The sequence below is a fragment of the Haematobia irritans genome, chromosome 1 (genome assembly GCF_050003625.1).
Source record: "Haematobia irritans isolate KBUSLIRL chromosome 1, ASM5000362v1, whole genome shotgun sequence".
Classification (NCBI taxonomy): domain Eukaryota; kingdom Metazoa; phylum Arthropoda; class Insecta; order Diptera; family Muscidae; genus Haematobia; species Haematobia irritans.
In genome coordinates, this window is record NC_134397.1 from 119,327,844 (window position 1) to 119,351,066 (window position 23,223).

The 23,223-nt window shown below is 32.1% G+C and overlaps 1 protein-coding gene across 10 annotated transcripts in view; it reads right to left on the reverse strand.

The window, feature by feature from the left end:
- Nucleotides 1-5,744: 5,744 nt before the first annotated feature.
- LOC142221714 (uncharacterized) overlaps nucleotides 5,745-23,223 on the reverse strand; it is a 42,170-nt gene continuing 24,691 nt past the window's right edge. For 8 of the 10 annotated variants that reach the window (XM_075291490.1, XM_075291489.1, XM_075291492.1 and 5 more), the window contains 4 exons: nucleotides 10,908-11,496; nucleotides 10,731-10,840; nucleotides 10,265-10,642; nucleotides 5,745-5,886 (listed from right to left, as the gene is read on the reverse strand). In XM_075291490.1, the coding sequence (XP_075147605.1) occupies nucleotides 5,881-5,886; nucleotides 10,265-10,642; nucleotides 10,731-10,840; nucleotides 10,908-11,496 (1,083 nt within the window). In that variant the 3' untranslated portion in view covers nucleotides 5,745-5,880. Of the gene's footprint in view, nucleotides 5,887-10,264; nucleotides 10,643-10,730; nucleotides 10,841-10,907; nucleotides 11,497-15,443; nucleotides 16,460-23,223 lie in introns of those variants that run through there. The other 2 variants (XM_075291495.1, XM_075291493.1) reach the window with 2 other exon arrangements.

Below are 23,223 nucleotides of genomic sequence, written 5' to 3' on the forward strand. Positions count from 1 at the left end.
AAAAAGTCAGAATGTTAGGTTCTACTGTTATATTGCCTTAAAATTTTACCTTTCTCAAGAGTATATATAGGCTCAAAAATAGATATTTTAATATGTTAAAAACGAACAATGCAATTGACCAATTCAGCCCATATTCTAGTCAAACATAATTTTTACATCTCCGTGAAATTTCACCCGTAGAAATACACACAGAATGGCATGAAATCTAAATGGAATCTAATTTGTCGAAATATTTCTTTAGTTAAAAAGATATGAAGTGTTTTTCAAATTTTGTTTCGCCGGAGTCGGAGTCGAGCAAAATTTCTACGGCTCCGACTCCAGCAAAATCTTCAGACTCCGACTCCAAGACCCCGACTCCGGCTCCGACTCCACAGTCCTGGTTGAAACCATATTATTTTCTCGGATATTATATAACTGCTATGATTGGAGAGAAAATAATATTTTTCCGACAAAAATGTCCCATGTTCTCCGACCAAAAATAGCATTAGGGCTGTTTTCTTTTTGCACTGGATACAACATTTGTATGGGCTATCCAGAACATCGTTGCACTGGTGTTCTATCCAGAACATCTCATCAGTGCAAGTCGCGCCGATCTTGCCAGACTGTGTTTTGATAAAGTGACGCTTCATCGATTCACAATAGCACTTTATTGTGACTAATTTATCGAAAAACATGAAATTCAAAGTGGTATAGTGTTACAAATAATCGCAGCAGTAAATATTTATTACTAATTGGAGCATTTCATACATTAAAAATGCAAGATTTCACTTCTTTTCTGTGATTGTTTTTGAACAGCTGATGACAGTGTTGCATATTTTTGGAGATGTCCTGGATAAACGAGTACTCTGTTTTCTTTTAGTCCTTCGCGGCTTAAGGTATCCAGTGCTAAAATAAAACAGCCCTATTATAACATTATGAAACAGGTTTGAGGTGATCGTTTTAATTTTTTAACACTTTATGAGGTCTGAGACCAGTACTTCGGAATAACAAAGTTAGCATACTCTCCATTGGTGGATGGTATAAAAATGTTTTAGCTAAAATTCCGATGATTTGACAAAACTGCGAGCATACTACCAGATACTAATCAAATAATAAAAATCGAATACGATTGTTTTTTTTTATTGAAATATCTTTTGTTTTTTTTTCTGCAAATTTGTTTTGTAGTTAAATTTAATACAGTATTGAGAGATGTTCATACATATTTAAATAGTTCGTTTTCTTCTGATTTATTTATTTATTCTCGTTAAAACTACAGATCTGATTTTGTGTTTGTTTTTTTTAGTTTTGTTGTTGGGTTTGTTTTGTTTTTGTTGTAATGTACTCTTCATCTATCATTCTGAATTTCCAACTTCACACATATAATACTTCTTAGAAATACATAAAATACATGGTATGTCCTATTAATTATAATAATATTACCAATAAATTGTTGATTAAAATCATTTCTTTTTGTTTAATGCATTTGGAGTGTCATTTCATTTATATTCTATTTTCAATTCAATTTCATTCTTTTATCTGTTTCACAGAGACTTAACTATTCATGGTTCATTCTTTCGTTTGAAAAAGAAAAATAATAACGGAAAAAAGTTTGAAAATCAAGGGAAAATATCGAATCTAATTAGCAATTGAAATTGTTAAATATTTTTGAAATTAAATTTTGAACACAACATAAGAGTGATACAAAAATATATTTTTCTTGTTAAAAATTTCATTTTTCTTTTTGTTACCGGATATGTAAAATTTGTGTTTTTTGTGATAAATTTTCTTTTTGAAATTTTATTCTCCAATAGTTGTTTTTTTTCAGTAATTTACAATTTGTAATTTTTGTGTTTTGTTTTTAAAAAGCATTACATGCAACACTACAATTTATTTTTTTTTATTTTGCCAAATTATAGGAAAAACATAGCCACATAATATGCGTCATTTGATTCATCATATCCATGAGTAATTGGTTCAGATTTATTCTGACAAAACGAAGTTGAATTCTTTTGTTTTTTTTTTTTTGTTTTCGTTTGGGAGGATTTTGTTTAATGGTCTATTTACAATTGACTGGAAACACTAGGGAATATAACACTACCTTTGTTTGTTGGATGGCAACACTTACGAAGTAATAGACGGATGGTCAATTATGTAATGTGTCAGCTCACGAATGGATCGCAGAAAAATAATTATGATTCTATAATATATTTGAATGAAAAATTTTAAATATTTAAAACTTTGTTCTTATTTAATTAAGAAAACAAAATAATTTATTGATATAATTGATGGCATGAAATCCTGTTTTAATTGGTTAAATTTATTTTTAAATTGGTTTATGTCATAGCCAAAAATGTTTCGAGTTTTAAACTTTTTCCAAAATTGAAAAACGCCATTTTTAAACATTGTAGGAATATCGACATTTCCAAACGTCGGCACTTTTACAAAATTTTTTGTAAAAGTATTTATATATAAGTACTTAGACATTCAATATGGAATAAACTCCTTGGACTCTATATTTTCCAACTTAAAAATGGTCAGAGGCAAACGCAAATTTCCCAACGAGATTCCTGAGCAGTTTAATGTAGAGGTGTGCGCATGACTGAAATTTCACTCACACTCACGCACATTCACGAAGCAAAATGTGTATTCACGCACGATGCGTGTGGTATCCAATTCAACTCACGCACGTTCACGAAATAAAAGCCAGAACTCACGCACGCTAACGCACGAACTACTTTAAAGACTCACGCACGAGACTTTTCATACGGAAATCAGCAGAGGCAAAAATAGAATATAGTTCGAGAGCTAAATTAATTTCAGTTAACATACGAGTAGGAATTAAATTTTGATTTTTTTTTTCGTGAGCGTGATTTTGCAGAAATTTTATTCACGCACATTCACGAACCGATTTCACGCGTGAATCACGCGTGTCACGAGAATTTCGAGTCACGCGCACACCTCTAGTTTAATGTTCAACTAATATAAACGCTTGCCACGGCAACATACAGTCGCTGGTCACAGGAACATGGCAGTGCTTGGCCATAGGAAAAAATTAAAAAAATTTCCATTGGAAATTTAATTGATTCAAATAATGTTTTAATTAAAAAATATTTGTATCAATTAATTTGTAATTGAAGAAATTATCATTAAAAATTAATTGTATCAAATGAAGACAAATTTTGTTTCTGTGTACGTAGGAAACCGCTCAGTTTTGAAGCGTTTAGAAATTTTAGCAATATTCATAGCAGGGAATAAAACAACACAGAAATTATTTTCATTCGACCTAGATTGGATTGGAATGCTTTACAATTGCCTAAAATTGAATTTATGTCAATTTTCATCACGTGGAAAACTTAATAAGTGCCTCAATCAATTACCGCTTGTTTTCTTTGTGTGCTGACACAATCATATCGGGTGAAAATTGCTCCTCCATGTGGCTCCGGAAATCATATCTTAGATCGGTTTATATGGGGCCTATACCTATAAAACCTCCGATATGCAATACCATCTGACCTACATCAATAATAACTAGGTGTCCCAAGTTTCAAGTCGATAGCTTGTTTTGTTCGGAAGTAAGCGAAATTTCAACAGACGGAAGAACGGGCGGACATCGCTAGATTGACTCAGATTTTCACCACGACTCTCAATATTTCGAAGAATTACAATGAGAATGGCAAAGTTAGTATGCTGCAGTCCTATGGTGGAGGGTAGCTAAATAGCAAACCGTTGCTGCTTGTGTCGACTATCACACTTTTTTTATCACAATGGACTGAATAGTCTAAGTGAGCCTGAATCTTAATCGGGCTGCCACTTTAACTTTAACCTGTCACACTTTTTGGGTGTGGCATTCTTTTCTGGAAATTATGTTATATAACCCGGCAACTTATAGGCATTTTCCGCTGATAGAAATTTGAGGATATCTGCCACAAACTCCTCAGCCACACTATTCACTACATGGATGGCAGAAGTACACAGACAGTCTAATGTCAGAGTCGATTATAAATTACATTCGATAGCTTTTTTCAAGTCGTGTCCCCATGCCACTGCAATTTACGGTAAGCTCCGCGGTAGAAACAGGGTCCTCAAGTCGCTTGCCGGCAGTACTTGGGGAGTGGACAAAGAAACCTTGTTGAGTACATATAAGACAATTGGCCGGTCAGTGGTAAACTATGCAGCGCCAGTTTGGACACCTCTCAAAACCCACATTTAGCATATCGAAAAAATCTTCACGGATGTCTGTTACATCTTTTAGAATTCTAAACCTTTTTCGACTGCCTCAAATCTGTTAATGAGATGTCCGATCAGTTTAATAATAGGTTTGTTTCCTTTTAGTACTAGATACCCAAGCCGTGACGACTTAAAAGAAAACAGAGTACTCAAATAGCAATAAATATTCACTGCTGGGATTATTTATTATAATTTACCACCTTTATTTTACTGTTATTCGTCCATTTAATCACAATAACTTGCTATTGTGAATTGAGTAACGGCCACTTTATCAAAATTCAATTTGGCAACACCGACTCGATTTACACTGATGAGATGTTCTGGATTGAATACCAGTGTAACGATGTTCTCGATAGCTCATACAAATGTTGCATCGAGTACTAAAAAATTAGGCCTAATATCGTTTTATAAGAACCTGCTATGCTTGCAGAAGGAATCGATGAAAATGTAGCATCACAGTGGATTGACTGTCTTGCCTATACCTCCAAGCAAAAAATGTTTTAAATTGGAAAGCTCTGACTAAAGAATATGGAATACGTTTTGAGTCGACACATTACACTCTGTGACCTAGATTTTCAAACATTCAAGATTTAAAATTTTTCAGGATATTCTATAGTTGATCTAGTAATCACACTAATTCACCATATCTCCGCCGGAACTTTGTATACCAATTGTTGTTGCAGTGGTGCCTGCTATTGTTGGTTGCATTAGGATGAAATTAGTTTTGCCCTCCTTGTCGGTGGTGAGATGAAGTAATTCGGGTTTATCCACCACACCGCCAACTGTAGAAGATCCGGTAATTTCGCCCGTGTGTGTAATCACACAATACTGATTACCATTATACGTTACAATTGGTAATGTGGTGCCAACAGCTGCCACAGATGTGGGAACACTGGTCGTTGCTGTCAGTTGATGATGATGCGGATGATGGTGCTGTTGATGCTGTGCTGTATCCGCTGTTGTCTGTATACTAAGCCCATTGATGTTATTCAGCTGGGCCTGGACGTAGGTGGCCGCGGTTGGTGAATTGGCAATAAAGTTGGCAATCTAATTTGAAATGAAATTAATGGTGATATGAGCTTGTAAATTTTGGAACTGTTACTGTATATGGAAGTGATGTATTCAAGTCAGTGTTGGAGGATATTGGCATGTATTGTTCTTAGTTGTTTTTTGTTTTGGGCATTTTTAGTGTTTCCTGTTCATGTGTGGTGTTGTTGCTGTAGTTATTTAAAGTCATTTGGTTATATTTACATCTTGATTGTTGTTATTGTTGTTGGTGGTGGCATCAGTGTTGTCATTGTCGTTGGGCGCCATTGTCGATGTGGTTGTACTAAATATGGCCGGTGGTTGGGACAATTTTTTAGGTGCTCTCTTCACCACCTGATGCTGCTGTTGTACCTCTGCAATTTGTTGTTGCTGCTGCTGTTGTTGTTGTTGTTGTTGCAAATTGATAAACATTTGATTCTGAATGATTATCTTTTCCTTACGCTGTGACATTTCATCATTGCCACCATTGTTGTTATTGTTGGTGTTGTTGTTGTTGCCTACAACCCTATTGTTGTTATTGCTGTTGTTGTTACTGTTCGTAGTTGCTTCCATTTGATAGTTGCGCTGATGTGCAATTGTTGCCATTTTGGCGGTTTTTCCAATTTCTGTTGTTTCCTGTTCCTGATGTCAATACTGCAAGTATAAAGTGTATCGTTAATTATCCTAGGAAGTGTGGTTTAATATAAAAATGCTGTACAATATGGTTAGATGAAATAAAGAGCAAAATGTATTTGTATGTGTGTGCACTGAAAAATTGTCGTGAGGGCAAAGATTCCATGTCCTTAAAATCCGAATTCGAATTTTGCTTAGCATGGAATACGCATTTCTCTAATATAAAGTTTTTTTCCTTGTTCGAAAGTCGATAAACCCTTCAATGAAGTCGTTTGTGTTTGTCTTTAAGTGATTCGACTTACAAATCGGTATCTTAACATGAATGAAAATTTTGTTGGACTAAGGTCAACTTGGCTTTAATAATTCAGAAAAATTCTTGAAAATTAATGAAATTGTTTTTAAATTTGTTGATTTTGCCTTTTGACGACAAAGCAAAAAAACGTATAAAAATACACTGAAAAAACAGTGATCTCCCTAGGATAGAAATTTTTTTGTTAATATTAGAAAAAATATATTAATTGAAGAATATTTTAACTAAACTGTATTAGAAACGCAGATATCACAAAAATAAGTAAATAATTTTCGACAAGTTCAAGAAAATTTATTAGACAAAATTATTATTTTTCAATTATTAAAGAAAATTTCGTGGTTTATAGGAAAAAATTGGAGTAAGAAATTGCAAAAATGTCTTTAGTGCCATACGAAGTTCAAGATAGGCGCATTATTGGTAAACTTTACAAATTTTAAGAAATTCTGAACTGTTTTGTGGGAGACACGAATTTATGCTTCAATTATGCAAAATTTCTTACTCTGTTTTAGTGAATTTAACTAACGTATGCAAAATCTAATTAAAGTCATTGAGACTTTCTTAAAACCTAATAATTCCATGAACTAAAATATAAATAAATCGGCTTTAGTGAAATATAGGGTTCACTTTTTTGAGTGTAGGAGATGTTTTTCAATACTTTATTTTAAAGCCGTTTTTCGCTAATTTCTACTTGAAGTAGAATTTATGTTGTCATTGACACGTTTTTAAAGGTCTCTAATAGCACATAAATGAAAAAAAGAAAAAAAACGAATAAATTCAAATTCGTTGTCTAGTACCAAGTACGCAAAACTCAAATTTAAGAGAAAGTTGTGTCTTAAACGTATCCTTACTTCAATACTTCGCTTCTTTGGTTGGGACTCAATACCCAAATCATTAGAGTACAGACAAAATCTTTGGAACCGGACATGCTTTTTTCCAGTGTGGGTTGTAATTATGGTATGTGAAGTGCGATAGTCATTCAGTTGCAGATTCTATTGGATATAAACGACTGGGACATTTATCTTAGACTTTCAATGGCCAGGGATCAGAATTTTGAATCAAGTGGGCTTTAAGTTCATCGGGCCTAATGGAATTACACCGGCGGAAATGCTAGCAATCATTGAAAGCGGACAATTCTCAAAACTAAATGTGAGTTCAATAAGGAACGCATTGACAACCTTAAATGGTGATTATGAGACACGGAACTAAAAGAAGTATTTCTGCATTATAATATGGATAAATTAAAAGATCTATTACAAAGCCGGATAACTTTCGAAATGTGTATTGATTTGTAGCATTTTTTGTAGCAAAATTATGAACCTCTATCCAAAATGGATCTTTTAAACTAAACACCGTTTAAATTGAAAAAAAGCACCAAAAGAACTAAATGGAAACTCCGAAAAGCACCAAGTTGGACAGAAATTAATCACTGTCGTATTACAATAGACTGAATAATCAACCACAGGTTACACTGAGAAAAGCATGCCCGGTTCCAAAGATTTTGTCTTTACTTTAAAAATTTTGGTATTGATTCCGAGCCAAAGAAGCGGAGAATACATGCAAATTTTACTTTTTCGCTTTTTCGGCTGTTTTTCTTCATATGCTATCAAAGTCCTTTAAAAACGAGTTAACGACAACTTTATTTTCTAATTTAAGAATCGACTTCCAGTAGAAATTATGCTATGTTTCAAGTAAAAAACGTCTTTAAAATAAAGTGTTGAAAAACATGTCCTATATTGGAACGATTTTTTGCTTTGTAGTCAAGATGCAAAATACAACAAATTTAAAGACAATTTCATTAAATTTAAAGAATTTTTCTGAATTATTAAAGTCAAGTTGACCTTAGTCCAAACATTTTTTCTTTCATGTTATGATACCCAGTTTTAATTGAAATCACCTAATTATAAGGACAATACAACTTCATTGAAAAGTTTATCGATTTTTGGACAAGGAAAAAATCTTTATATTAGAGAAATGCGTCTTCTATGCTAAGCATTCGTATTTTAAAGACATGAAATCTTTGACCTCCCGACAATATTTTTTTTCAATGTATGAACTTCTATGTTTAACTCAATGACAAAGGAACTTCTTCATATAGTCGAGTGCGAACGGATTGTCACACTATGTGTGAAACTACGCTCAGAAGAAAAACTTCGATGTATTAACCAAAATAGCAAAGATGTTTTTTACTTGAAACCTAGCATAATTTCTACTTAAATTCATTTGGAAATTTAAGTTGTCGGTAACAGGTTTTTAAAGGACTTTAATAGCACATGAAAATAGAATGAAAAAACGAATAAATTAAAATTTGTTTCCTTAATTTAAAAGAGAATTGTGTCTTAAAAGTATCCTTATTTCAATTATGTCCTACTTTGGCTCGGAATCAATACCAAAATCAAAGACAAAAACTTTAGAACCGGGCAACCTTCTTTTTTTCATTGCATAACTGCTGCCGATTCTATATTAAGCTCCATGATAAGGAACCTTTTTGTATACGTATGTTCGAACGTTGTGGAACACTATGTGCGCAACTACTTTAGGAGCTTTGAAGAGGTGCACAATTAAAATTGAAAAATTTTAGGGTTCGGCCGAAACTGCACTAACAAAAATATTAACTTAATATTAAAGATTATATAAACGACAAATTTATTTGAAATAAAGAAAAATGTATAACCCTTGTTTAAATTGTTTCAATTACATATGGGACAACCTTTGAAGTCGTATGTTTTTGAATTAACAGAAAATTTTTGTAAAGTAAAGAAAAACATTCGAATCATTGAATCAACTGATGTATTGCATATTTGGATTAAAGATAAAAAAATTTAAATAAACCGAAATAAATATTGACCTAATATGAAAGATTATGCAACAAAACAAAACGATTGAAAAAAAAAGAGAAAGCACGCTCAAAATAAACCCAACCAACTGCACTCAAATCGATGATTTGACAGTGGCAAAGGAAAAGTGATATGTTTGTACGAATTTATTTCGGCATAAGCCGGCTATCATGCAAGACCTTTTTTCGGAAGGTTCAAGTGTGGTTCATTGTTGGGTTTATTGAACTGCCTGAATTTATTCTGATAATTGGTTGATAGTTTTGCTGCAAGTAGAGGATGCTGATGAGGAATGTGGTAATTCCGAAACGTGCGTCCATCCAACCATTTTGCAGTCTATAGGGCTTTACCCAAATAAATTTGACAAACATTCTTTTTCTTCTGTTGGTTAAGCTACACTTGTTGTTTAGTCAATGCGTGGTTTTAAGCTGAAATCAAAAAACAACAACAAAGATTATGCAACCGAAATGTTAAAATAAGCAATTTACACAATATTAAGGACATTTTGCATTAAGAATCGTTTTCTTTAAATTTAGGCTATGAATCTTTGAAATTTGCGTCCCTCCGTTAAAGTTCTATGCCCCTTAAAGTAAAGAAAACTATTTTTATTTTAAATAAATATTATTTAAATTAACTGAGATATTAAATATTGGGACTAAAAATAAAAATGCTTCATAAATACGCTAATACTTATTTTGAGGATTTTGCATATTTGGGTTAAGGTTTGATTGAAATTAATATACCATTTTTTTGCTTTGAAGTATTTGTTATAATGGGGATTTCTAAACTGATCAACATTTGTACACGAATACCTTTGTTGATACAATTATTGTAAAATAAGAACGAAACTTAGATAAATGAGATCTGTATCCAAATTTTAAAGTCATACAGCCTAAAGTTAAACTAGATTGCTCCCTAAATTTCATTAGGGAATGTCGAATTGAAGTAAACTTTTTTTTAAGTGAAAAGGCTATGAATTGAGAATTATCTTTGATTATAAAAACAGAAAAAAATTCTTAAATTAAATATGAATTCTAATTTTATTTTTATAGAGGCTAAATTGTAGACTGGATAGCTTCCTAAAAATGTCTTTATTTTAAAAGAGCTGCATCTTTGGTTCGGAATCACCTATCGTTATTCGACATGGTTGGCTAAAAATGTCTAAGGCAAACGCAGTCGACAATTTTGTGTCGCATCATCATGTGTAAGCTAAGAAATTAAAATTGATGAAAATTTCCAACTACCGACTTTTGCTCACCTCCAAATGACTCTTGGCATGCAGTGTCCATTCATCCCGATTGGAAAACATGCGTCCACACAATTCGCACGTCCACGACAATTGCTGTTGGGCATGATGATGTGGTATTATAATGCCCGGTATTGCCGTAGTCTGGCCACCACCGGCATGCTGAGCACTTGATGTTTGAACAATGATGTTTTGCGCTGCCACCTGAACGGCCTGTTGCTGCAGTTGTAACTCCAAATTTTGTTTATTGTCTTCGGCATCGGGTTCTTTCTTTTTGACCAAATTATTGAGACGTTTCCCAAGAGGAGCGATATTTGTTGGTGTCACATGTTTGAACTTATTCATGTGGATGACGAGTTTATCACGGCGAGCAAAAGCTTTATTGCAAACCTACAAAAATTAGAGGCAAATAAGAAAAAAACATGATTAATAAGCGATGTCAAAGGGTCAACTATCAATGGCGGCTATAAAATTATACTTCACAAATATATGGCTTTTCTCCTGTATGTATACGCATATGGATGGTCAGCTTATCTTTGCGTGCCAAGCCCTTACCGCAAACGGTACATTCGAATGCTTTATTAGTTGCTAAAAATGTAACAAATGTTGTGTGAAAATATTTAAATAACGTTTGGATTAACGAATGCTGTCTTACGTTTAGACGGATTAACTTTACGTACACCTGATGAAGCCTGCTGCACTTGTTGCAATGCCTTAAGACGGCTGGCCGGATGCATTGATCCACCCTCAACATAGGGTTCTGTAAAGGGTATCAAATTGGGTTTAGGTATGTTGTAGGTTATATTGTCCGAAGACCAAGTGCCTAGACTTTGTAGGACGCGCACCCCACCCTCGAATCCCATACCCACATCATCGGGTACTGTGAAAGTGCTTTCATTGCCTGCTGAACTTGAGGAACTTATTTGTGGTACTTTAATGGTGCTCGCATAGTGTTGTTGTTGCTGTTGCTGCTGCTGTTGTTGTTGCTGCTGCTGTTGTTGTAGTTGCTGGTTATTGTTGCTATTGCTAGTAGTGTTGTTATTGCCATTGGGAGAACTTTGTTGTTGTTGCTGCTGTTGTTGTTGTGTTTGATTATTATTGGACGTTTGTTGTTGCTGCTGCTGCTGTTGTTGTTGTTTAAATTGTATTGCCGCTTGAGCCATTTGCTGTTGCACGGCCATATGTGCCTCCAGATATGCATTCTTTTGGGCCACTGTCATTTTATCCATATTCACTGTGCCGTCCTACAATAAAAAAAATTATGATTATTGTATATTACATAGAATTTCTTAGTAATTTAAAGTAAAAGACAAATTCTATTCTGTGAATGAAAACAAACAAACATTTTTTTGTTAGCAACCCCCATAAGGTCTTCCCTTTTACTGTTAGCCCTTTTTCCATATAAACATTCTCTTAAATTTACGCATAAACACTCGCACACACAAATAGCTTTCGGCTTTATGAAAATCAACTCTACTGTAACCGAAATGGTAATGAAACAGTCATTTCTCTTTCCTAGAAAATGGGAGAGAGCAATGTCTTTCATTTTAGCGGTAATTTTGAGAATTCTCTTTGTTTTTTATATTTCCCTTTGAATCTTTATTCACAATTGTGCTTTCTTTTACGCGCAAAATTCTTTCAAAGTTCGCTTTTTTGCAAGCCTTCTTGAACATACATCCAAATACATGGCGTGAAAGTATGTGTGTATGTTCGTTTCTTTTTTTTTTTGGAAAACGAACGCCGGTTGCAATTTTAGAGGTTTGAGGTTCAAGTGTGTATTGTATGAAACTGTTTGCACAGTGGTCTGGCAATAACGATATATACCCAGAAAATTCCGTTCTTTGTTCCGAATTGAAATTTTAGACAACCAAATCATTTCTGTCGATTTTATATAAAATAAAATGTTTCGAAAACGGGTATTCTAAGTATTGTTATTTTGGTACAGTTTTTCAAAAATTTGAAGCCACCACAAGAATTGTAACAACATTTTTATTTTTGAAGTAAATAAGAAACTATTTAATTTTTTTTTTTGACTTTAATCTTCAAAGGTTTTTGGCCTAATTAGTTTGACAAAGTTATTTTTCTCTGTTGGTTAAGCTACTCTTATAGTTTAGTCCACGTATTGTTTTAAGACGAAAGTTGTACGAACGAACGATGTGCCATCATTTCTAAGTAAGACAATATCTGGAGTTTACAACTAAATTATTTGTTTTCTTCAAATAAAGTTCTTTTGAATCTGTTTGTGTGTGTGTCCTACAAAATGGTTATATACCATAAATATATATAGAATTGCATGACTGTTTCGATGAAGGCATTAGTTCTTCGTTAATAACTTTACAGAAAAATTCCAATACATACTGGACCGACGCGAAATAAGAAACCATTTGAGAATATGTATTATCTTCTGTGTGTGCATGTTCAATTTCTATATTACACGGAACTAGCATAGTTTACAGGGAACTAGTTTAGTTCTGGAATGTCACTACACACCACGTAAAGTGAAGTAGTTTTCGTTTTTATGAATGGAAATAGATTTGTTGAATAAAAAATCGATAAACAAGCTTCGTTATATTAACGAAAGGAATCGGTAAAATGGGACCAATGAAGCAAATTCGTTGATATAACGACATTTATCGTTATTATGGCGACTTTTCTGTTAAATACTGTTTTGTTAAATCGTGCTCTTAAAGAATACTTTCATTGTCTTAACGAAAATGTTTCATTATATCAATTTATTTGTACGAACGGCCACACCGATAAAATACAAAATTTCAAACAGATCGGATGAATTTTGCTCCTCCAGGCAGGGCTGACAATAAAATTTTAAGAAAAATCGTCACTTCTATTTTAAAACTCGTCAAAAAATCTCTAATGTAAATTATATTAAAACAAACTAATTTTTGCTTAAAACCAAAAGTATTAATTTCATATAACGAACAGAAAATTAACATACATAACTGGGCATTGCATCAACAAAAGCATAATGAACTCAGTTTTATATAAAAATAACATAAAAAACATTTTTATGATTATATTTAAGTTTTTATTTAAAAATAAAAATAAAGATCTTTAATATTTACGTATATAATCGGGTAACAATCTTCCACAATTTGATCAAAAACTCTTATTGATTGACTCTCAAATTAAGAGATACAATTTTTTATACAAATAAAATTTTAACAAAATTTTCTATAGAAATAAATTGTTGGGGAAATTTTCTATAGAAATTAAATTTTGCAAAAATTTTTTAGGAATATAATTTTGCAAGAATTTACTATAAAAAATGCCAAAAATGATCTATAGAAATCAAGTTTTACAAGAATGTTCGAAAGAAATAAAAATGTGCAAACATTTTCTACAGATATAAAGTTCTGAGAAAGTTTTCTATAGAAATAAAATTTTGATAAAATTTTCTATGAGAATAAAATTTTGAAAAAATTTTCTATATAAATAAAATTTTGACACAATTTTCTATGAAAATAAAATTTTGATAAAATATTCAATGAAAATAAATTTTTGACAAAATTTTCTATAGAAATAAAATTTTGGCAAAATTTTCTGTATAAACAAAATTTTGACAAAATTTTCTATGGAAATAAAATTTTGACAAAATTTTCTATAGAAATAAAATTTTGACAAAATATTCTATAGAAATAAAATTTTGACGAAATTTTCTATAGAAATAAAATTTTGACAACTTTTTCTGTAGAAATAAAAGGTTAACAAAATTTTCTATAAATTCAATATAAAACATTTCTTTTGAATAAAACAAAAAAAAAAATATTTTTTTTTATTCTAACAGATTTTTGGTGAAATTTTCTTCAAAGTGGTAGATTATTTTTGGCACGAGGGGTAACCGTGATACTAATACTGTAGATGTGAAATGAGGTATAACTCCTACATGTCTGAAATGTCTAGCAAAAACTCTTTTTATGGCTCTAAATGTGCAAACAAACTGCGTCATTTTTGGGGCAAAAATCGGAAAATCGGCATTTGCTATTTTTTGAGTAAAAAATCGTCAAAATGCCGATAAATCGGCAAAATTGGCAGCCCTGCCTCCAGGAGGTTCCAGAAGTCAAATCTTGAGGATCGGTTTATATGGCGTCTACATTCCGGGCCAATTTATTGTTAATTGCATGCACAGCAAATGTCAGTGATTAAACTAATGCTAAACTTGAATTATTCTTATTAACTTATTGCAAAAAATATTTTTTGTAGTAAAATTTTATTATTTTTCGAAATTTTCACTAGCCTAATTCAATTTTTCTTATCCCAGGTATGTCTCAAAAAAATTCTTACGTTTTTAATTCAAATATTAAATATCCCAATTAACGTTTTAATTAAATAATAAATATATCCAATTAAAAATAAAAATTTAAAGATTTGATCGGATATATTCATTGGTTCATTAAATGTTGAGTCAAATAAAAAAATCCAAAAATGATTCATTTAAAGTAATGTAAATAAATGATAGTATAACCAATAATTGGTTGCTTCAATTAGATAATAAATTAAATTTGTAGTTGAACTAATTAAAAAATTAATTGATAGTACCGACGAAATCAATTAATTTTTTATAATTTATTACTAAATAATACTATAATTGATTAACATTTCTTTTCTAAGTGTGTGCCTGGAACCTAACTTTGAAATCGTGAAGCGTTAAAGGTAAAGAGTTAGATCTTTTTGCCATTTAATTTTTTCTTTTTCATTTTATAAGAATTTTTATTAAATCAGACCATCCAAACAATTTTCAGAATTATGGATTTCGCGAAACCTTTTTCTATGAAGCATTGTTTAGTTACCATTGTAACATATCATGGTACTTCCGGTTGTTAGACGCACATAAAGAAAGAAACCTTATTTTGCACATCTTTTTTCGCTTAAAATTCACACACGCGTTTCTAAGAATATTATTATTTTAACATTTTGATACTGTGTAATCCAATTGGTGATATGAAGTGAAAATACTAGCCTTCTTTCCGCCTTCTATAGGGTTATACAAGCCTATCTAATAGGAATCACTTTCACTTGCTCTTCAGAGAGAGAGAGAAAGAGTTTTGCACAATTGTTCCACTGTTAATCTATTATTAGGAAATAACATCATGATTGCCTTTTTGTCTATCAAATTAATATACATATTTATTGGTATAGAATTGAATTTATTATTAATGAAGCGGCTAATACATACATACATAACTCCAACTGTAATAAGCAGGATTCGGGGATTAAACGTACTTATTTGTGGAATATGTTAAACGGATATAAGTTCATATTTATTTAGGTTCGATTTCCATATCAATTCAATTTATGTTTTTTTTATTTTTGTTCGATTATATATTTTTTGTTAACTTCACTTGATTATATATCCCATGGAAAACATCATTGTCCTCTATGGTGTCCTTTGAAACCAAAAACCGATTTGAGTTTCTTCGTTGAATCGTTTAATCGATTTTTCGCGCTGTAATAAAACGATTTGTCCGAGCACATATACACACACGAACACTTGCACACAGTCACATACAGCAATACAGACACAAGCCCCCAACGCCAGGCTTCCTAGCTGTATCGACAGACAGACAGGCAAACCACTTGGCAGACTATGGGCTATGATATAATCATTAAAAATTCTTAGGAAATTAAATTTTTTGTTTAAATTTACTTTGCGGAAATCAAATTAAATGCTGATACAGCATCCGTAGACACTACGAGGAGACACAATTTTATTTATTCAATTTAACCCAAATGAAATGCAGGAGTCAAATCTGACCTGCCAGCAGCAGCCGGAATTAAAAATTCTATAATGTTACACTCGCTGTGCACCGCAAAGTATGCTACGAAAAATTTTTGCAGCACCTTTTGTTTGTGTATGTATTGCGAAACTGATTTGCCACTCAAACGAATGAACAAACGTCTGTCTGCCGTCGTTAGTCAGACGTAGTATGTGTGATTTTTTCAGTGTTTGTTCTTTATTGCTTCCACTTTGTCTTTTCCTTTATTTCCTTATTCTACGCGTTCGTAGTATTGTTGCCGTCGTTTTGGGGGATATTTTTGTAATAATCGACGACCGATTTGATTTAACAAAACGAATCAATCATCCGAACCTCTTATTGGAATTGTATTTAGCGGTATTTAATTTTATCTAAGTTTCCCATATTAGAAATTTGTTGTTGAGAATGGGAAATAAAAATTTAATAACAGGCAAAGAATAGACTGTTGCCCGCCGCTATTACTATTCCGTTCTGTACGAACGCATGGACTTTCAATTGTTTGTTGCCCAAGTCCCCAAACGTACGCAATACAAACGCTCTGCCTTTTTCTCTGACTCAGTCGCAGCTCTGCCCACATAATATGTGTATGAAGGATTGTGTATGACTAAAAGCTTAGCACTCACATAGCATATTTGTTGTTGTGTTGTGAAAGGTTTCCGGTTGGTGGAGGGTTGCATAAAGAGTGCAAATTTTCAATTACTCTCTTTGTAAAGAGCCCGAGTAGAACAATATGGAAACGGAACTACGTAACTACCATAATGTAAAAGAGCGTAATGAAGTACAATGGCACTTTGACAAGCACTTTTATATTATGTATGTACGCACCTTACACAGTGGGTGAAGAGTTTGTATAACTTTTACTACCGAAATAAGCGTAATTTTAAAAACTTTAACTTTTATTCTTTTTCTACTTGTACTAACAGCATGTAGAAAAAATTTGTAATTTTGAGGACCTAACTCATTTAGTTCAAGAGCTATATAAGTTTGTTCCGAGAACTTGATTCTTGAATTGTGACCAATTGGCCTTACTCAAATAAGCATTATTTGGCCTATTATATCCATCGAAATGTGAGAAAATATATAAAAAAGAATCCGGAAAAATATAGGCTATAGTTCTAGTATGAATTTCCATTTACCAGAAAAATAGTCTCAAAATTTCGTATTTTTCGCTTAAGGTGGGTATTAAGTTCGAGTTTAGCCGCTAAAATCGTCATTTTTTCACTATTACTTTTCTTTAATAATCCATTTTAAGGAATACAAACTTTGTGACAATTTGCTTTGGGCTTTTCCCCATCAAGTTATAAAAAAAGTGCAACAAATATGTATACTTTTATGCCTTTTTCTTACTGATTTAGTTTTCACTTTAGCAATTTTAGCGGCTAAACTCGAACTTAGTATATACCTTTAGAGTTAAAGAAGTTTATAAAAATGCATTTTATGGGTAATATTTATAGCTTATTTAGATAATAGCCTCTACTTAAATAACATCTAGAAATAAATCGAAACTAAGTGGGGAAATAGTGGAGAAACGTCGGGAGAATATGAAATAAAAGTTTTATTACAAAAACTAATTAGAACTAATTACTAATAACATACAGAATTGGCCAAAGAAACAACAAAAGAGGAGAGTTTTGTTTTTGTTTTCGAATGCCCTTCTAGGTGAACATCGGTAAAAGAAAGAAACTTTCTTTTATAAACAATAATTAAATTAAGAAAACGCATATAAGAAACAAAATTTGTTACTTTTTTCCGATAAGGTAGATTCCAAACTTCGTATAAATTAAATAACACTCAAATATTTCGGGGTTACATCAAAACTCGAACAGTTATAAGCCATATGATGCATGTCAAATTGTTCCTGCTGCAACTTATGGTTGCGGCGTGTCATATCATTACACGCACAGAAAAAACATGTTTGGACATTGTTGTCTCATCCATTTAACGCTTATCTACAGTATGTAATTGTCGTGAAAACTATTTATTTTGTCTTTGTAAAAATAATTGCTCTTGGAGGAGCAAATTTCATCCGATCCGGCTGAAATTTGGTACATGGTGATAGTATATGAACTCTAACAATTGGTCCATATCGGTCCATAATTATATATAGCTCCCATATAAACCGATCCCCAGATTAGGATTGCGGAGTCACTTGGTGAAGCAAATTTCATCCGATCCGATTGACATTTGGTTCATAATTATTTGTACACTCTTTTATATAAACCGATCGAGAACTTAATTGGCTTACATAGGTAATTAATCTGTCGTTTTTATCTATCAATACACTCAAAAAAAGTGAACCCTCTGTTTCACTAAAGCCAATTTAACTTTATTTTAGTTCATGGAATTATTATGTTTGGAAGAAGTTTCCTTTACTCTTATAAATTTTTGCGTACTTTAGTTAAATGAATAAATTATACACCAACAAGTATATGCAGCAGTAAGTTCGGCCGCGCCGAATCTTAAATACCCACCACCATGAATCAAATATAATAGTTTCCTTTGAAAACACTTTGTCGTAGCAAGTTACTTGATAATATATAGATCATTTCAACTAATACGCTTCGCGAAGATAAATTTAAAGATTCTACCTATGAAGACTAGACCAGATTCTGGATTCAAAAGAACTAATTGTGTTCAAGTTTTAGAGGAATCATAAACATCTCGCGTAAGTGTGCAATGAAGTTATGAAAAAAACGCCTTGATTTGAAATAAAAAATCTGTAGACAACCATTATTCAAATGATTAGAAGACGTAAAATCAGTTTAAAGCAATTTATATAAGCCGAAGGAGTTAAATTTTAGAGATCAATCTATATGGGTATATGTTAGCACCCAAAAACATGATATTCGCCAAAGTAAGCTCACCTAAGTGTGATTCTGAAAAACCTACATAGTGCGGGTTTATAAGGGGGATTTATCAAAATCTGTACCGATACACAATAATAATAACACCTATTTATGGTCCTAAAAACCTCTACACCCAGAGAAATGATTGGTTGGAATTCGAGTGCGACAACAAATAGATTGTGGTGACCCACAATTTTTAATTGTTTGGAATAATTTTTAGTTACTTCCCTTGTTTAATGGTTTCTGTAACCAATATAATAGTTGTGTGACTAAAAGTTGGTACACCCGACCAAATATTGGTCGTTATTTATATATTGAAGTAAGCAACTATTTCAATTTATTCCATCTTGTTGTGATAACTAATTTGTTTTGCCAATGTGTCACCAAACCCAACTGAAAGTCTGTATAGCAAATAAGTTAGTTGTGTTAACAGATTTGATAGTTATAAAAGGAACTTGTTGCTATGGACTACATATATGACAACAAATAATCTTTTGTTTCATTAGTTATATAAAACTTAAAAATTCAAATTAGATTTTTTCATAATTTTTTAATTTCGGTAGCTGCATTGTAAGTTAAGCATCAAGGTAAGTAAGATAAACATTAAGTTGCAGCTTACTCTTCATCATTTCCCTTAATTTCTATAAAATTTCTATAGATATCTTAGCAAATGTTACCAGTACTGAGGTTGGGAAAGGTAAACATATAGATTGTCTGCTTCATCAGCGGTCTCAAAATTTCAACATTCCCCTGATGCCGATATATAAGAAAAATTTCATGAGCCATGATTGAATCCCAAGTCACACTGAAAATTGATCACATGATTGGGAGTGGTCGAACTAACTGAGCGTGGCCGAACAAACAACATTGGCGGCAGTTGGGAAAATCCATGTTATTCATTTGCTATGGGACGCGTTCAACGATGATAATGTGGTACTACAACAATTGGAAATACTTGATTGTGCTTTTGAAGATTTTGAAAATCTCCACCTTAGCTATTTCATGGGATTATCTTTTACCGTTCATTAAGGACTTTTTACAAGGCGCGATGTGAGCGATTGTAATACTGTTTAGTTCAAATTTTTTAGAAATAATCTAAATTTTCTAAAATTAACCAAAATTTTTCTTCCAGGTGGGATCACTAATTTTTCAGTGTAGACTCCATGTGGACTAACTTATAATTTAGAAGAAAATATTAAGAGTTACCTTGTTATCGGCAAGTGCTACCACAACACAAGTAATTTTATTGTGGACTTTCTACATAATCCATGCTGGAGGGTACATAATATTCTCTTTTCATTGAAAATTATAATCTGATATTACCAGCTGCTAATTATGTTGAGTAAACAAATAAATAAAATTCTCCAATATTTTTAGCCCAAAACAAAACTATTTTCCGTTCAAAACAAAACTGTCGTAGCCATCCTTCTAATATAACATTATGGCGATTTCGATTGAGAAAAAAGGTGCAACATTCTCGAAATTGATTGCAACATATCAAGGACACTGCCATAAATTTTGGATCCTTTATACCTCACAATATTATAAATTAACAATAACTTTAGAATTACACTATCATTTGGGCGAAATGTCAATTAGGGAAAAAGTAGTGTAACACCAAGGCAACATATTTTTTGCGAATCGAAAACGCCCTTAGGCTATGGTCACACTAGGCAAATATTTGACCAAAATGAGTGTCAAACATTTTTCCAGAACAATTTTCAAATTATGTGGATATCGGTTTTGGAAAATAATTCTACCATGATGTTAATTATCCAATATGAGCTAAAAATGTTTGGTGGTTTGGCTGTAGCGACGAATTCTATTTTGATTTCCGGCAATTATTTGCCCAGTGTGACCATACCGTTAATCTTTTAATGTTTTCCTTTATAGCTCTCTCAAATAAAGCTGGAGATATAACGTCTCTCACTTTGACTACCATTCTTAGGTTAGGCTAGATGTAACGACAGTATTACTGAGATGTAACAACAGTATTACTGAGAAGAAAAAAACTATAGTTGAAAAACGTTTTGGAGTTTCAATATATTAAAAAAAAAAAAAAAAAAAAAAAAACAACAATTTATAGTTTAAAAAAGTTATATAACCGTTAGATAAGAAACATATAAATCAACATTTATGTCATTTGTACTTGCTTTAATTCCTTTTCTTTTTTGCAAAAAAAAAAAAAACAAATTAGTGTTTTCTTTGCTTGCATTCCATTTATGAAATATATTATATATAAGAAGAGAGGCATTTCATATAATATTTAAACTTGTCCTTTGCTTTGATTTGGTTCATAAATGGAAATGAAAAACAATATTAGAAGGTTTGAAAGCGAAATCGAAGTGAAACAAATGACTTTGGAACAGAATACATTGAAATATTCTATTTCCTCATTCGTTTTGTTTTGTTATTGTTGGTTTATTCTTCAATCATATTGTTGTTTTTGATTTCAGCTTAAAACCATGCATTGACTAAACTACAAGTGTAGCTTAACCAACAGAGGAAAAGAATGTTTGTCAAATTTATTTGGGCAAAGCCCTATAGACTGCAAGATGGTTGGATGGACGCACGTTTCGGAATTACCACATTCCTCATCAGCATCCTCTACTTGCAGCAAAACTATCAACTAGAGGTGTGTGCGTGACTGAACTTTCACTCACACTCACGCATATTCACGAAACAAAATGTTTATTCACGCACGATACGTGTTGTAGCCAATCCCACTCACGCACATTCACGAAATGAAAACCAGTACTCACGCACGCTCATGTTAGTGTCACGAGAATTTCGTGTCACGCGCACACCTCTACTATCAACCAATTATCAGAATAAATTCAGGCAGTTCACTAAACCCAAAGTGAACCACACTTGAACATTCCGAAAAAGGCTGGATATCATAAACATACACTTTTTATAACATTTATAAAAAGAACATTTGTTACTACAAAGTACACCGAAAGAATTCTCTTCGTTATCTTTACGAAGAATTCTTCATTACGTTATGTTAGGTATAGTGGAAACTAGATATTTCAGACTCACGTTCAGTCCATAAGAGAGAAGTTCACCACTGAGGACTGAGTGCTGCCCGATTCTATGTTAAGCTCAATGACAAGGGACCAACTTTTTATAGCCTGTGGCTTCTTCATTAACTATTCTTTGAGAATTCTTTGTTAAAACAACGAAATTTTTGTAAATTTTACGAAGAACATTTGACGAATATGAGAAACGTCTACGAAATATTCTATGTTAAATTTTCTTCGTAAAAAGTTCGTACTTTTAATGAATCTTTCTTCAAATTTCATGACTTTTAACAAGAAGTTTTTACGATTTAAGGAATATTTTACGAAAAATTCTCCGTTAAAATTTCTTCATAAAAAGTACGAAACATTTTCTTTGAAATAACGAAGAAGTTTCATTGAAGTTGTAAAATTTCCGTTCGCGACATAAAATTGTCTTTGATAATGTACTTGAGTGTATTCCTTTATTCAATTTTTAACGCATGTCTATTCTACACTGAAAATATTTACGTGATATTAAAGATTACGCACTCTAAATTTTAGGATGTGCAATTTACAAAATATTAAGGACAAATTTCCTTAACCCTTTCACTACCGAATTAAAATTAGCCATTGCAAAATTATTTTTTCTTCAGAACTAGTTTATTCTAGTGAAGTACAAAACAACAAAATTTGGAAGTACAATTATGTAAACTTGAATGTAGCAAGATATCCTCCTAGGTGGACGCTGGTAGTCAAAGGAGTCAATTCACCTATATATACTTAAACACTTTTTAATACGTGATCTTCAATTCTGTTGAAAAATTTTGTTGTGTTTGCTACATGTTATGATATGTATGTTGGAAAATAATAGTATGTAGATATTGTTTTGGAAATAAGTAGCATTGTCAAAAACAATATTTTTGGAAGCATTTTTCAAAATACTTATAGGAACTTATAGGCTGACTTCATAACTTGACTTCTAAAATGTATCCAGGTTTCCCAAATTATCATTTTAATAAACATTTTATATTTTGTGCTATGTTATTCAGCATTTACCTGAGCCCCATATATCGATAGAACTGCTTGTTTCCTGAATAATCGAAAGCTTAGTTTTGACAACTTTTTTATCCGAGTTCTGGTTTACGAGTTCAAAAACGCAAATTGGATACTAAATGCTTTATTAAAACTCCTTAATGTTTGAATTTGGTATATAGGGTATACATAGAATCAATATTTGTTTGTTTTACGAACCAGTTAGCTAAATAATTTAGATTATTCAGTACGTGAATCATTTTCAACAAAATTTGGTTGAGTTCCTTGAAAACTCAAAGTCGTGAAAATATTTTTCCAAC